Source organism: Mercenaria mercenaria, chromosome 19 (genome assembly GCF_021730395.1).
Source record: "Mercenaria mercenaria strain notata chromosome 19, MADL_Memer_1, whole genome shotgun sequence".
Classification (NCBI taxonomy): domain Eukaryota; kingdom Metazoa; phylum Mollusca; class Bivalvia; order Venerida; family Veneridae; genus Mercenaria; species Mercenaria mercenaria.
The window spans coordinates 34,941,862-34,956,683 of record NC_069379.1 but is presented as its reverse complement, the minus strand read 5'-3'; the positions used below and the strand labels follow the sequence as shown (position 1 = coordinate 34,956,683).

The 14,822-nt window shown below is 33.7% G+C and overlaps 1 protein-coding gene across 1 annotated transcript; it reads left to right on the top strand.

The window, feature by feature from the left end:
* Positions 1 to 5,350: 5,350 nt before the first annotated feature.
* Positions 5,351 to 8,927, top strand: LOC123542320 (toll-like receptor 4). The gene is made up of 2 exons (XM_045328118.2): positions 5,351 to 5,536; positions 6,244 to 8,927. The coding sequence occupies exon 2, from the start codon at positions 6,991 to 6,993 to the stop codon at positions 8,440 to 8,442; it is 1,452 nt and encodes a 483-aa protein (XP_045184053.2). The 5' UTR covers positions 5,351 to 5,536; positions 6,244 to 6,990; the 3' UTR covers positions 8,443 to 8,927.
* The last annotated feature ends 5,895 nt before the right edge of the window (positions 8,928 to 14,822 follow it).

Here is a 14,822-nt window from a genome sequence, read left to right as displayed (position 1 = left end):
CTATTTCTGAAATTCCTGTTGTAAGAAAACAAAGACAAATATCAAACAGTATAATTCAACGGAGAGGTGTTTCCGATTACACATACATTTAAAAATGCTTTTCATATGTCTATCAAGGTCAAAAGTATAGGAACGAAAGGTAAATGAAATACCATTCCTTAGGTAATGAGGTGTTTCAAATGATATAAACGTGTACTTTCTAGTATGTATAAACGAAGAGGTACAAAAATAGTAGTAGCAGCGAAAGAGGTCCAGGAGCGATATCCAACACTTGTTTCGAGTATAAGAAGGCAATTAGTAGTGAATTTCCTAGTTCATCAAGTTTTCCATTTCATTGCCTTTGACATGATGTTTTAACAATTATAGAAATAAAGGTAGTAAATAATAACGAAGCCCAAATTCTATTGCATCCGACTTAGAAAGAATTATTTTTGAAATTCCTGTTGTAAGCCCTGTGTACATCACAAATAAAGCTGTCTACAAAATTGCTTGCAACCTAATTTAACAAGAAAATTAATATCAAGATTTTTTTCTGTTTTATGACTAATAAATGGTTGTATGTCAGTCAGCAGATGTTTTTTCTCACTTCTCATAATACATGAAACATAATAAAACCAAGTTTATTGATTGTCTTACTTTATAAGCAGATAATATTAAGTCAATGCTCTTCTGTATTAAGGTTTATTATTAGAGTTTAAGGAAAGGTCATCTGCCAAGTCCATTTTATATTTGTTATTTTTTTCAGGAGATATCTTTCTAGAAGTTTCTCGTAACTCTTCCTGTTTTCAATTAAAGCATCAATTTATATAAAAAATGTTACAAAAAATAAATATAGCAGCTGTTTCATTATTCATTGATATCACGTGATTTCTGTACAACATTCTGGAATTTTATAAATCTGTCAAGTGAACAAAAGTATGTCAAGTCCCTTCATCAAATTTCAGATTTATGTTTGCCATTATTCTGACCTTTCTGTCGTCATATAAATTGTAGATCGTGATCCATGCTTTATTGCTATACAACCCCTATTAAATAAACAGAAGTAAATGAGAGAAGCTATGAAAATTAAAATGTAAGAGAATCCAGAACAGAGCAAATACAGCTACAGCCGGAGTCATGCATAGCAAAGTATAAGTCCTTCTAAAATAGAAACAGATACAAAACATTACTAAAATTTCATAAAACGGTAAACACCATTTATATTCTTGTTAGACTAAAGTTAAACTAATCAAGGTATGTCTAAGAAAAAATATAATGTCTAAAAATGTGATATTCTGTAGTAATATTGTTTGTTCTACCTTCTTTTTTTCAATTTATTCTATTTACAATGAATGAATTTGAGCAAAACATAGTTTCTTTCCTGCCACATGCTGTAAAACTGTCAAAGCAGCTGGTGTGGGTAGGAAGTTTGGGTAAGAGCGGCTATTCTAGTCAAAAGTCAACATATTCGAAATGCCAGACTTCGTTTTATCAGTTTGTTTTTGACCGTATACACGTGGCTAGAACCATATACGTTCCGTGCGCTAGCTGCATGGCTTCACATAAAGAATTTTAGACCCCAAACGAGGTTTCGATTCCGCATCGGTGAGGGGCAGTTGGTAAGAAGTCAAAGCCCTCCACCGCTTGGCCACGGAGGCTCACGTATATTTCGAAGATGCATTTTGTTTGCTGATGAAGAAAAAGTAAGCTGATGTTATTATCCAAACTACATGATGAAAAACATAATACAAAATTATTAAACAGAATTGATTGAGCTTTAACATTTTTAGCTCGACTATTCATAGAATAGTAGAGCTATTGTACTCGCCCATTCACTGTGACAAACTGACTTACATTGCACAGGTTCCATAACTCTTTTTTGCTTTTTTACAAAATTATGCCCCTTTTTCGACTTAGAAATTTTTGGTTAAGGTTTTGTATGTAAGCTGGTATCTCAGTAACCACTTGTGGGAATGGATTGAAACTTCACACACTTATTCACTGTGATGAACTGACCTACATTGCACAGGTTCCATAACTCTATTTTGCTTTTTTTACAAAATTATGCCCCTTTTGTATGTAAGCTGGTATCTCAGTATCCACAAATTGGAAAGGATTGAAACTTCACACACTTGTTCACTGTCATGATATGACATGCAGTACATAGGTTCAATACCTCTACTTTGCATTTTACAAAATTATGCCCCTTTTTCGACTTTTGTATTCATTCAATTGACAAGGCTGTTGAATAGTCGAGCGTTGCTGTCCTCCGACAGCTCTTGTTTTCAAAAGCATTTAGATTCGAATATATAAGAACTCTTCCTTCACTAATATATAAATCATGTAACCCGTATTGCTCACACAACGCAATAAAAATGTTAAATTTTTTTATGACCATTATCAATTTTGCGTTTCATAAACTTGCAAAATATAATAAAATAACCATAAATCCAGACAAACAATCGACCTGCATCACTTGAGATTTTCATTTAGTAAACATGTCACACTCATTTGCATATTTGGGCATTTAAATGAACAAACAGGATAAAGATAAAATCGGTCTTGGAATAGACAATTCTATATGAAAGTCATGGGTGTAAAGATTATTTCATTCCTGTTAAGAAAGTCATCTATATCATCTTACCGAGATATAATAGACACAAAGACAAGGAACATACTATTCACTGAAAGACTAACTTTGGTGGTAGGTTTTATTACTAGATACGAAAAGTTGATGTAATTTGGCGACAGTTTGCCTTTTGTTCATATGACATTGTCAAAAATGGCATTTTTCACTTACTTTTAAAACTGGTATGCTTCTTGCAGAAATCAAAGAAAAGTTCATTCTGTGAAAGTTTCCAGTTGTACAAACTTATTGGGATAGGAGGTTTGCAAGAAATCCTGAAAAATTACGACAAAATATTGTGCAGAAGGAAGTAAATCGCTGTAACGCTTTTTTTATAAAGGAGAAAGTCAATGATTATTCTTTTTGCCTTTTATTATTATTATTATACCAGATTTATATAGCGCCCTTTTCATGATAAACACGTTCAAAGGCGCTTTACATATAGTATATAATGCAGCTTTCTACCACAAAATTTTCTCGAAACTCAGGCTCAGATTCTCATAATCAAAGATAAGATAAGATGAGATAAGATAAGATAAGATAAGATTTATTTTGAGTCGGCAAGACATTTACAAATAACATAAGCTCTGATGAGCTTTTTAACCGACTAAAGAAATCAAAGTAATTATATATTTCCCATAGGCAACAATGTTAATTTCAATACCGATTATCTCCCCAAAAAATGATAAAATTCGAAAAATCTCTCGGTGGGTGAAACGTTTTTAATTTTGAATGTCTTTAAAGTGACCAAATTTCATTTAAATATTACCATCCAGTTTCCAGATATGAAATATGGCTATTACACCATGTTATCCTTAAATGCAGTACTAATATGCTTAAGAATAGTGTTTTTAAGTTGATTCCATTCCGATATCCAATCTTGTCTGTTTTCGAGTTTAATGTACGTTAAAGTTGACATATATTTCGTTCATGACTTATTTTATGCTTATATATAGCCAATATCAAACAATACCAACTCATAGAAGAAAAGGGTTGTATCACATGAATGTTGAACAGCATAAAAACATGTTCATTACTCTAAGAAACAATTGTCAGTATACAGATATACATTGAATATCGGAAAACGTCTGCATATTTTTTAGGTACCGCACTATCGGACAGTTGAGAGCCTATCAAAACTCACCATTTCAAAGAACTGTTACAATAATTATCTTCTTTCTGATGTATTTTCAATAATGTCCCAGTGCTGAAATTTCAAATAACTAGGTGGAACGTAGATTTCAGCAATTATTTATTGGGTGGGACTATTTTCCAAAGTCTACCGATTCACTAAGACAATAGGTTAGGTATAACTCCAATACATTTTTGAAGCTAGGTTAAACCTAACCCGAACCTTTAGTCAGTATATTAAGTCATAATTTAGTGATGCAAAGCCTGGACTATAGCCGAGAAAACCATGGAAGGTAGTGTTCCCTAGTTTTTTTTTCTTATATTTCTGCGAATGGTATTCATTTTAAAAAGGGGACAACCTTTCCATAATATTTAAATTATGGGACAGTACGGCAGAACATGAAGTAGATTGTTGGTAAAGATGAAGTTCGTTTATCAAATATTTCTCTGTTTTTGATGATATACTCCTAAACCTTAATTTTGTTCACCAGTCGTCCGATCAAAGATTAGGGTGTATCTTTGTATGCAATTGTAATACCTACAATGATCTAATTGATAATACGTTTAATACTCTTTGAAAATCTGAAAAGATCACTACTCCTGCTTCATGGCACTGGCAGCATAAACGTTGATCAATTATATTTCGTATATCTGATGTACCCCCAACAAAGAAAATCAGTCTAATTTTGTATTTATTATTTATATTCTCAGCCTTAACCTCTTTCGCATTCCTTCTGCTGTTATTTTTTCTTCGATGTACTGTAATTTTCAAAGTCGATTCGTGACATCTAAAATATAAAATAATTTGTCCTTTGTACATTTATATATGAGCCGCGCCACGAGAAAACCAACATAGTGCGTTTGCGACGTACACCAGCATGGATCCAGGCCAGCCTGCGCATCCACGCAGTCAAAGCGTTTTGCAATGAGAGAATCCATTAGCGAACAACATGGATCCTGACCAGCCTGCGCATCCGGGGCTGGTCTGGATCCATGCTGGCCGCAAACGCACTATGTTGGTTTTCTCATGGTGCGGCTCATATGTTCTATATTATAACAATGGTAAATACGATAAGCATATTTATATCAAATTTATAAAAAATTATCAAAAGATCACATAATAAACGGCTAAGTAAAAAATTAAGGTCATAGCAGGCTCGGTTTCATAGGGTGTAATTATGAGAATCTTCTGCACTAACAGGGCTAATGGAGCGGTTAATGAAACTCGTTACTAAAATATTTATTACAAATTTAATTTATATAGTGTATGAAATCTTTTCTTAAAGCTTGGTGAACATTTGATATATTAAGAAATATTTAGATTGAAGATCGTTACTAAAATATTTATTTCTGATATACTTTTATAGTGCATGAAATCTTTTCTTAAAGCTTTGTCAATATTTGATATACATGTAATATTAAGAAATATTTAAAACTTAAAACTTCCCTGTACAGTATAATACACTACACTGATTGTATGACTCCCCTATATTGTATACCGCACTCATTTAAATCTAAACTTCCTCCTAATTTTGACGGGTATTATTTTTGCTTCTATTCATATTACTTTGTGTGTCATAACAAAAAAGATGGGGAAATCCCTTTAAAACATTGTTCGAATATAATACAGTATCAAAATGTTATACAGATGGCCAACATGTACCCATGCGTATATTATCTACTACTATTTTCTGATGGCTGTAGTTTTGGACTAGTTTTAGCGAGTCACAACCATCCAAAATCTTATTCTGTAACGCAGTTAAAGAAGTGATATTCGAAATAAAGGATTAAGTTATAGAGGTTTGTTCTTAATCTGATTGTAAATTTCAGGGATATTTCACATACTAAATATATAAACTGTAAGGCTTACCTCGCATCGAACCTTCTGTTATCTATATTCGTTGTTTATTCATACAGTATGATCTGAGCACTGCCTTGATAGCCAAGTGGTAGAGCTCACGCTTCGGACACGGGTGCCTTCCCGTGTTCGCTCTCTAGCTGGTTCGTACCAAACTACGTGAAAAATGGCAGTAGTAGCTTTCTCGCTCAGACATTGAAAAGCATAGTTTTAGAACTGGTCAGCACAGTGAAACTATAATGTGGGGTAACATGTCACATGCGTGTGAAGTGGCCTTTGTGTGGCAATGCCATAAAGTTGGATACTGTTTTCACTGCAACACAAATAACAAGATCGTGTTAGTAGTCTTCAATGATTTTTTCACTCAAAGTTATTGAACACTGTAAATGGAATTACTTTCAAATGTAGCTTCAAGACTATGTTTATCAAAGATAATTTAAATTCTTAAAATGCTAGTGGGATATTTAGTAAAGCCTACAGAGCCATAAAAGTACGCATGCTATTTTTTTTCAATATAAGCATTAGCAAGCGCTGTCATCATTTCTTTCACTAAAGTACAAACATGTGCTAAAATCGTGGCCTTGGCATTCCCGCTGAAATATCAAAACTCACTGTCATATTTTTACCGTTTTGCCTCCTTATATTTCAGTAGCCATGCTTCTGCTACAGGACTACTTCCTCTTCCTGACTGTGTCTGTCTTTATGACTGGTTCTCGCGAAGGAACAAAGATCAGTAGAATGGACGATTGCTATACTGAAGAATTATCTGTTATATGTGAACACAGTCTACCATATGTTCTTCCTGATAATATGTCAAGAGTGATTGTTAAAGACTTTTCGCATGCCATGATAAAGAATGAAACATTTACAGATATTACATGGATGTCAGTAGATCTTTTGGATATAACAGTAAATCATCATGTAAATTTACGTCTTTATGAGTACAACTTTTATCCTCTCACCACTCTAAAGACAGTCGGAATACATTCCCCTGTTTTAACGTTTAAAGAGCGGAATCAGAGTAATATTCTGTATGGATTGACAAAGCTACGGACATTAAATCTATCGTCATGTAATTATCTCAGTGCGAGAGAACTTTTGACAATGCTTGAGACACATAACCGCTTAGACGCATTAATTCTTGACCAGAGTGCCACTTCCGGTACTCGTAATTTCATTATAGATAATGCGTTAAGTAAACTGATTAGTAAAATGGAAGTACGGAAGTTAAGTTTAAGTGGATGTAACTTACTATTCAATGGTCCGTTCCAGATAGAACATCTTTCGTATTATTTACATGATTTAGATATTTCGAATACTACGTTTGTAGTCAGCAGTGGTTATTCAGAGTTGAAGGTACTATTGGAAGATATGCTGTACCATGTGAAAATTTTGGATGCATGCTTTTATTCAATCTAGATTCTTAAAACTAGATTATAGTTTCATATCTAACAAAACAGTTAATCTAAAATGTAATGAAACTACCAATCACTACATACGCAGACTGCTTTACAAAGTTGAAAATTTGAAACTAAATGGAATACTTTCTAGAAGCCTGGAGATAACAAATTCTTTTGTCAACTTAACAGCGTGTAATTTTAATTTAGAATCATTACAGTTAAGATCTAATAAGTTACATATTTTCAATTCAACTTTACAGTGGCCAAGCAAAATGCACTTAAATAAACTTGATTTATCTTTAAACGATCTGGAATACTTATCCCCTTTTGCCTTTGGATCAATCTTTTCGTTAAAAAGATTCGAAATTGCCCACAATAAACTGTATCTGATGGCCTCCTTTGCAGAATTTCGGTATCTGTTCTTTACTTTCAAACATTTATTACACCTGGATCTTTCACATAATCAATTAAGCTGGTTACCTTCTACAATATTTTCTAATAATATCAACTTGACAGAAATAAATTTATCCCATAATAAGATAGCTTCAATAAGTTTTGAAATACGACATTTAATCAACTTACGTTTTCTTAACATGGAAAACAATAAGATACACTATATTGATGGTCCCGACTTGCGCAATCTCGTTTCTCTGACAGAAAATATGCCAAAACCTGTCGAAATAAGTCTTTCTCATAATCCATTGCTTTGCAATTGCCAGTCGGAACCGTTTATTACATGGTTATCTTTATATTTCGAAACAAACAAAATACGAAAATATACATGTACCTTAGATGGCAATGATATTGTAGTTGATGATAAAGCAGTTGACGAATCAAGGTTTCTGTGCATTCGTTCAAGAGTAGTGGCAGTTTCAGTGTCAACGGGTATAGCATTTTTCTGCATCATCTCTCTTGCTATTACGTTCATCGTATACAGGAAACGAAAACGAGAAACAATACGAAAAAAGGCAAATTTTCTACAAGATTTTAAAAACGGATTACTGGAACAGAAGTTTTTATGCTTTTTATCGTTTTCCAGTGAAGACGAAAGACAAGACATCGATCTAATTTATGAAAACCTAAAAGAATCGTTGAAAGCGTTGACGGGAATAGAACAAGAAGTAGTATGTTTTGGTGATAAACATATTAATCCAGGATTTCCAATCGTTGACGAAATATTAAGATGTGTATCAAAGAGCTGTGTTGCAATTTTTGTGGTTTCAAACAGTTTCTGTGAAAGCTACTGGTGTCAGATGGAAGTTCGTGAAGCCTACGAACTTATGAAACCAATTATTCTGATATGCAAAGAGGATATTGACTTAACAATAATGCCTCCTTTGATGTTGAAAATATTTAGACTGTTTACACGAGCAAAAATCGTTACTAATGAAAATGGTCAAATGGAACTGGTACCAGACTTCGCTCATTTTTTCCAGTTATATTCTTAAACTTGCAGCCTTGTGGTACGAAGAAGGTATTAACTAGTTCGGATCCATTCTTCATAAAAAACAGCATGCTTTTAAATAAAAGAATTAACTAGTTTGATTGTTAAACGTATGACGTGACAATGCAATGAATGTATTAATTTGCTTCATACGTGACGGTTCGAGGAATGAATTATCTTATTCCATTCTGATACATGCATTTTGTTTTGTATAAAGTATGGATCGATTAGTTCTGTTTTTAAGTATGCAGAACGGTGGTAAGGAGAGGAGGTTGATAAATACCTAATACTATACATGTAATTATAGGTGCGAAACCGTCAAAATATATCTCTTTTCTTTTTCTTGAATAGTTTATCTCATGTCATTTTATTTAAATTATTGTTGCAATATTTTTATATATAAAATACTAATTACATGTATTTATGGTGGTAAATATTTTTATATTAGGACCCTATAACTGAAAATATATTTCAATCTGTTTCGTTGCATTGTTGTGTCAAAAATATGTATTAAACAATTCAGATGGATAGGCCATGTTTAAAGCATTTATAAAAAGTGGAGTTTTGCAACTTTTTGTGGGAAAGTTGAAAAGCTTATTCTCCAAGGCCATTTAAAAACAAGGCCATCCAAAAAAACATTTATGGTCGGACCAAAAATTTAGGATAGGCCAGAATGCCGGAAACAAACATTTTTTACGCCGAAGCCTTTTAATGCACTTCCGTTTCCAAATGTTATAAACATATGATATTTCGTAGCTCCCAAAAGACAAGTATTATTGCAAAGTGTAAATAGATATGATTAAAAGCAAAATGAGTAAACTTTGAGTTGGAAATTAAGTGACTTTAAAGTGAGATTGCGTCTAAGTTGCTCATTCTTTATTGATCTGACAGTAATGAAACAAAATGTTTAAAAATTAATGAGCCGCGCCACGGGAAAACCAAAAATAGTGCGTTTGCGACCAGCATGGATCCAGACCAGCCTGCGCATCGGCGCAGTTTGGTCAAGATTCATACTGTTCGCTTTCAAAGCATTTTGCAATTAGAGAAACCATCAGCGGACAGCATGGATCCTGACCAGACTTCGCGGATGCGCAGGCTGTTCTGGATCCATGCTGGTCGCAAAGACACCATGTTGGTTTTTCTCATGGCGGGGCTCTAATATGTATTTACTAGACAAGTTTCACATGAACAGTATTGATCAGCACTAAATGCAGAAAAGTCGTGACTTTGCTGTCGAAGTTTCCGCCATTTATAGATCGTGGTAATTATATCTTGATTGCAAAACAATGTGCTGTTGATTGTTTAAGAATGTGTAACATCATATATTGCATTATATGCTTACAGTAAACAGGAGAATTACAATAAGATAAAAATATATTTTGGAAGATGTAAAGAAACAGAAAACTCGGTATGATCGAGTCTATTCGTATGGGGTTTAAAAGTGCAACATTCGTGACGGTCCCAAGCGCCGGCTTAAGCGAACTCTAAATTCTCAAATGACCACAAATAGTAACTATGTCCAGGCTTTGACTTTGAAAGCTCCTTTTGGTTCTATGAATTTTATGCGCCATTAGAAAACCAACATAGTGCAGTTGCGATCAGCATATATCCAGACCAGCCTGCACATCCGCGCAGTCTGGTAAGGATCCATTAACGGTTTCTGTAATTGAAATAGACTTTGAAAGCGAATAACATATATCCTGACCAGACTGTGCGGATGTGCAGTTGTCGGATCCATGTTGGTCGCAAATGCACTATGTTAAATTCTCATGGGCGGCTCAATTATCAATATTATACTTGAATGTAATAAATTAGTAATGTTTGACTTTGGGAGCTACGCAATTTCGTTTTTTTAATAAAACGATTGTGTAACAGTTCATGTCGTTTCAAGATTGGAAGACTTTGGTAGAATTGACTTTTACCTCATTAAATGACAATTTATTTTTAGCTCGACTATTCGAAGAATAAGTAGAGCTATCCTGCTCACCACGGCGTCGGCGTCGGCGGCGGCGTCACACCTTGGTTAAGTTTTTCGTACCAGTCTACATTTTGACAAAGCCTTTTGAGATAAAGCTTTGAAGCTTTCAACACTTATATACCATCACCATGGCCAGTTATAGGCAAGAGTACATAATTCCATCAAGATTTGGCTGAATTATGGCCCCTTTTGACTTAGAAATCATGGTTAAGTTTTCGTACCAGTTTCATATTTTGACAAAGTCTTTTAAGATAAAGCTTTGAAACTTTCAACACTTGTTTACCATCACCATGGCCAGTTATAGGCAAAGTACATAACTCCATCAAGATTTTGGCTGAATTATGGCCCTTTTTGACTTAGAAATCTGGTTAATATTTCGTAACCAGTTCATTTTTTGACAAAGTCTTTGAGAAAAAGCTTGAAACTTTCAACACTTGTTTCCCACACCATGTCCAGTTATAGGCAAGACACATAACTCCATAAAGGATTTTGGCTGAATTATGACCCTTTTTGACTTAGAAATCTGGATTAATAATTCGTACCAGTTCATATTTTGACAAAGTCTTTTGAGATAAAGTTTTGAAACGTTCAATACCTGTTTACCATCACCATATCCATTTAGGCAAAGTACAAAACCCCCATCAAGGATTGTGGCTGAATTATGGCCCTTTTGACTTAGAAATCTGGTTAATTTTCCGTACCATTCATAATTTTTGTAAAGTGTTTGACATAGGCTTTGAATCTTTCAACACTTGTTTAGTATAATATCTCAAACTGTGGGAAGAGTACATAACTCTGTTATCTATTTTGGCTGAATTATGGCCCTTTCTGACTTCGAAATTGGTTTTGTTTTCATACAATTTCCACTTTTTTGTCAAAACTATTTGACATATGGCTTAAAACTTTGAACACTTGTTATCATTTGATTTCCATCTCTAGGCAAGGGTACATAACTATTTTGACTGAATTATGGCCCTTTTTGGACTTTAAATTTGGTTCATACATGCCATTTAGCGCAAGACTTATCGAAATCAAAGAAATACGGGAACATTGTTTGTCTAATCTATTTATTTCTTTTGTCTGAATATCTGTGGAAATATTTTGACCCCATTCTTCAATCAATTCTTCGAATAGTCGAGCGCGCTTTCATCAGACAGCTCTTGTTGTCAATAGAAATAGCTAACATGTGAAAAAAGGAATTTCAAATTTGTGTCAATTTCCGGTTGCATAAAATTGATTAAATGCTCGCAGTGCCTCTCGTTTTAAAAATAGGACAGGTTCACCACCTTGTGTAAATGTTGCAGACATATTTCAAAAGACGACCAAACGACCGTTTGGAATCATGGAAAAAAAATTTCCACATATCATTTACATTGTAGATCGATAAATCTACAGATTTTATCTTTTCACTGCATGTCTGCAGACCTAGCATCTTGTATGTTCTCAGTAAAAATATTTCTGTCTTATATTTGAACTAATAATATCATCTATTAGCTAATTATGTTGACTGTCTCGTGAATGTTGAGTTCATTGTCATTTCATTTAACACGTACACATTTACAATTTGGCTATTATCCAGTGTCAATGGACATTAATGAAGCTTATGCCTGTAAAAAACTCCATGATGGAATGTCACACTGTTTTGCATTAAGAACTGAAGGGAAACCCGCCCGCAAGGTATTATTTAGACAGAAGCTAAAGTATCAGCAATAAATTTGTTTAACTGGGCTTTGTTTAGTAGTTTTATACGGTCAAAATAAATAATTTTCAACTGTAGAATTTGATTAAACCCGACTATATGAAACATATCATGAAAAAAAAAATAAAAACGATAGGTTGTGTGCTTAATTTTTTGGACCCACGATACTTTTCATAAAGAAGTCTATGTAAAAATCATAATTTTGTTTACATTTTCGCGAATCTAATTTATCTACAATGTTGATTTAAATGAAACTTCTCACATTCGTAAATAAAATCAAAACAATGATATGGTGAAATATAAAGTTCATGTCTATGTACAAGATTTTAGATATTGCTAAAAGAGCCAACAGATCCCCACATTCCAAGCTGATTTTAAGACATTATTTGGAATTTTAAGACATTATTTGGAACATTTAACAGGTCAAATATTTAAATACCATATTTTCCTCTAAGAAGATAGTTAAATTGCCGTTTTTCTTAAATTCATAGAGGGGGAGGACGAATGATTTCAGACACAATTCTTTTATCAAATCGTCACAGAGAACATACGCCCCGCCCGGGGATCAAACTCGCGGCCCCGCGATCCGTAGACCAACACTTTCGCTATGGAGCTAAGCGGGCGGGGCTCTTTTAACATTGGGATGTGTAAAATGAAAAATAAGGCAAATAGATGAAAAGGATAGGAGGAAATGGGAGGCATAAAATGGAGGGGGCTTTAAAAAGGACGGTGAGGGAAAGAAACACGTCAACAAACATGACAATAAACATAACATAGAAAACAAAACGGATAAAAAGCTGAAGGTAGAAAATAGAAACTTAGTAACGTATGTTAAGGAAAGAAGATTTTTGACGCATTTGGGGCGTGTCAGCATCATATTTTCAATGTTTTATCTGTTTAGTCAAGACAGTGTAAATAGAATAATTCCCGCCGAGATAAAATCCAACATTGACAAAATACCAGACCATACTAAGACTACCGAAGTGAAATGTAATTATACAATCAAAGTAGGTTTAGTTAGACAATTTTATTACCAGACTGTATGAAGAACAAGAGATATATAGGGTCAATCCGAGGTATCACTACACCAACGACCTTGATATTATGTCAGATCACAAAGAGCGTAACTTTTAAGGGCACGACTTGGTAATGGCATGTCCCGTTTGTTATAAATATATATATGATAAGATATTAAAAAATGGTATAAGACTGGGATTAGAGCACGTGTGCAGTTTGTATGTTTGTATTTCAGCCCGGCCTTGTCCCAGACCAGATACACGAGTGGTATACTTTTCCAACGACAAACTCGCTTAGTAAAATGATATTCTAGAAAACTACAAAATGAGTAAAAACTTATTTCCATCGAATAAATTATATCCGAAAAGAATTCAAAACTAGCAAATTTGTTTTGCTGAAAGTACAGTATAAGTTTAAAGGCGTTAAATACACGTGCAGATCTAATAAAACACGTCTGAAGTTATTTTACATGGTTACTTTCAATACTTCAAAAATGCTCTTCTTATAAAGTTGATCAGGATAATAAAGTTAATTCTATTTAAAAGGCAGTCGCATACAACATTTAAAGGGTATTAGTTTTCTACAAATATTTTTCTCCTTCTGAATACGTAGTGTTGACCTACTAAAATTATGTGTAACGTCTGCAGCACATGTTGCTTCTTCCGTTATTTGAACATGCCGGCTAAGTCAAGTCGATTTTACGTTGCAAAACGCCAACATCAAAGAAATTGACTTATTTGAAAAGTTCATGTGTTGATGTCAAACTGGGAACCCTAGAGCCTGCATATTAATATGATTTCGGTGACCCAACCACAACGGGTTAATGGGATAGTGTTTGTAATTGTTGCTTGACAATATTTTAATAAAATATTTTGAAAAACGCATTCTTTTGAGAATAGCAGAAAGCAATACTGATTTCAATGTTTATATCTTTACTTTAATAAAAATCGTGAAATTTAGAAACAAAAAATGTTTATGACTTTGGAAATGACTGCAGCATGTTATTACCTTTAAGGTTTTGTAAATGCGCGCAATGAATTTTGCATGACATAAATCGCAGATTCCAATGGTCACGCTTTAAGCAGTATCTAAAAATAAACCACATTGTTGTATCACGATTTCTGATGATAATCAATTGTCATAAAAATATCTGAATACAAGTTGCAAGATAGAAAGAATTATTATGTGTGGTTCAGGCGCTTTAAAGGTCTTCAGTATCGTTGTCAGTGGTTATTATGATTTCGGAAGCAAAAAGGTTGTCCCTAAGGTATTAATACTTTAGAGTATTCGTAATATAGGTAAATATAGACGTGCACTGTGAATATGAAAAAAAGGAACGTGCTTGACCTGACACTTTTTGTTACGAACCTCTAAAGGTGACAAATTGCGATTAGACACGTGATACTTAGTCATTCTTCGGGCATCATATTACTGCCGATACAACTATGAATTACTTTAAAGCTGTTGTCTGTGAATAAGAAATCTGTACTCCTTTTACTATTTCAGGAACAATAAATGTAACATCTGAGTTCGCGCATTAGGTAATCATTCAACAATTAATTAAATTTTACTGTTCTGTTACAATTGTTAGCTACAACATAGGATTTGCGACTGCATGCAGTTAACTGATCGTTTAAATATAACATTTCTTTTAATAACGATTATGCTGGATAGATGACCTTGTTTTCTA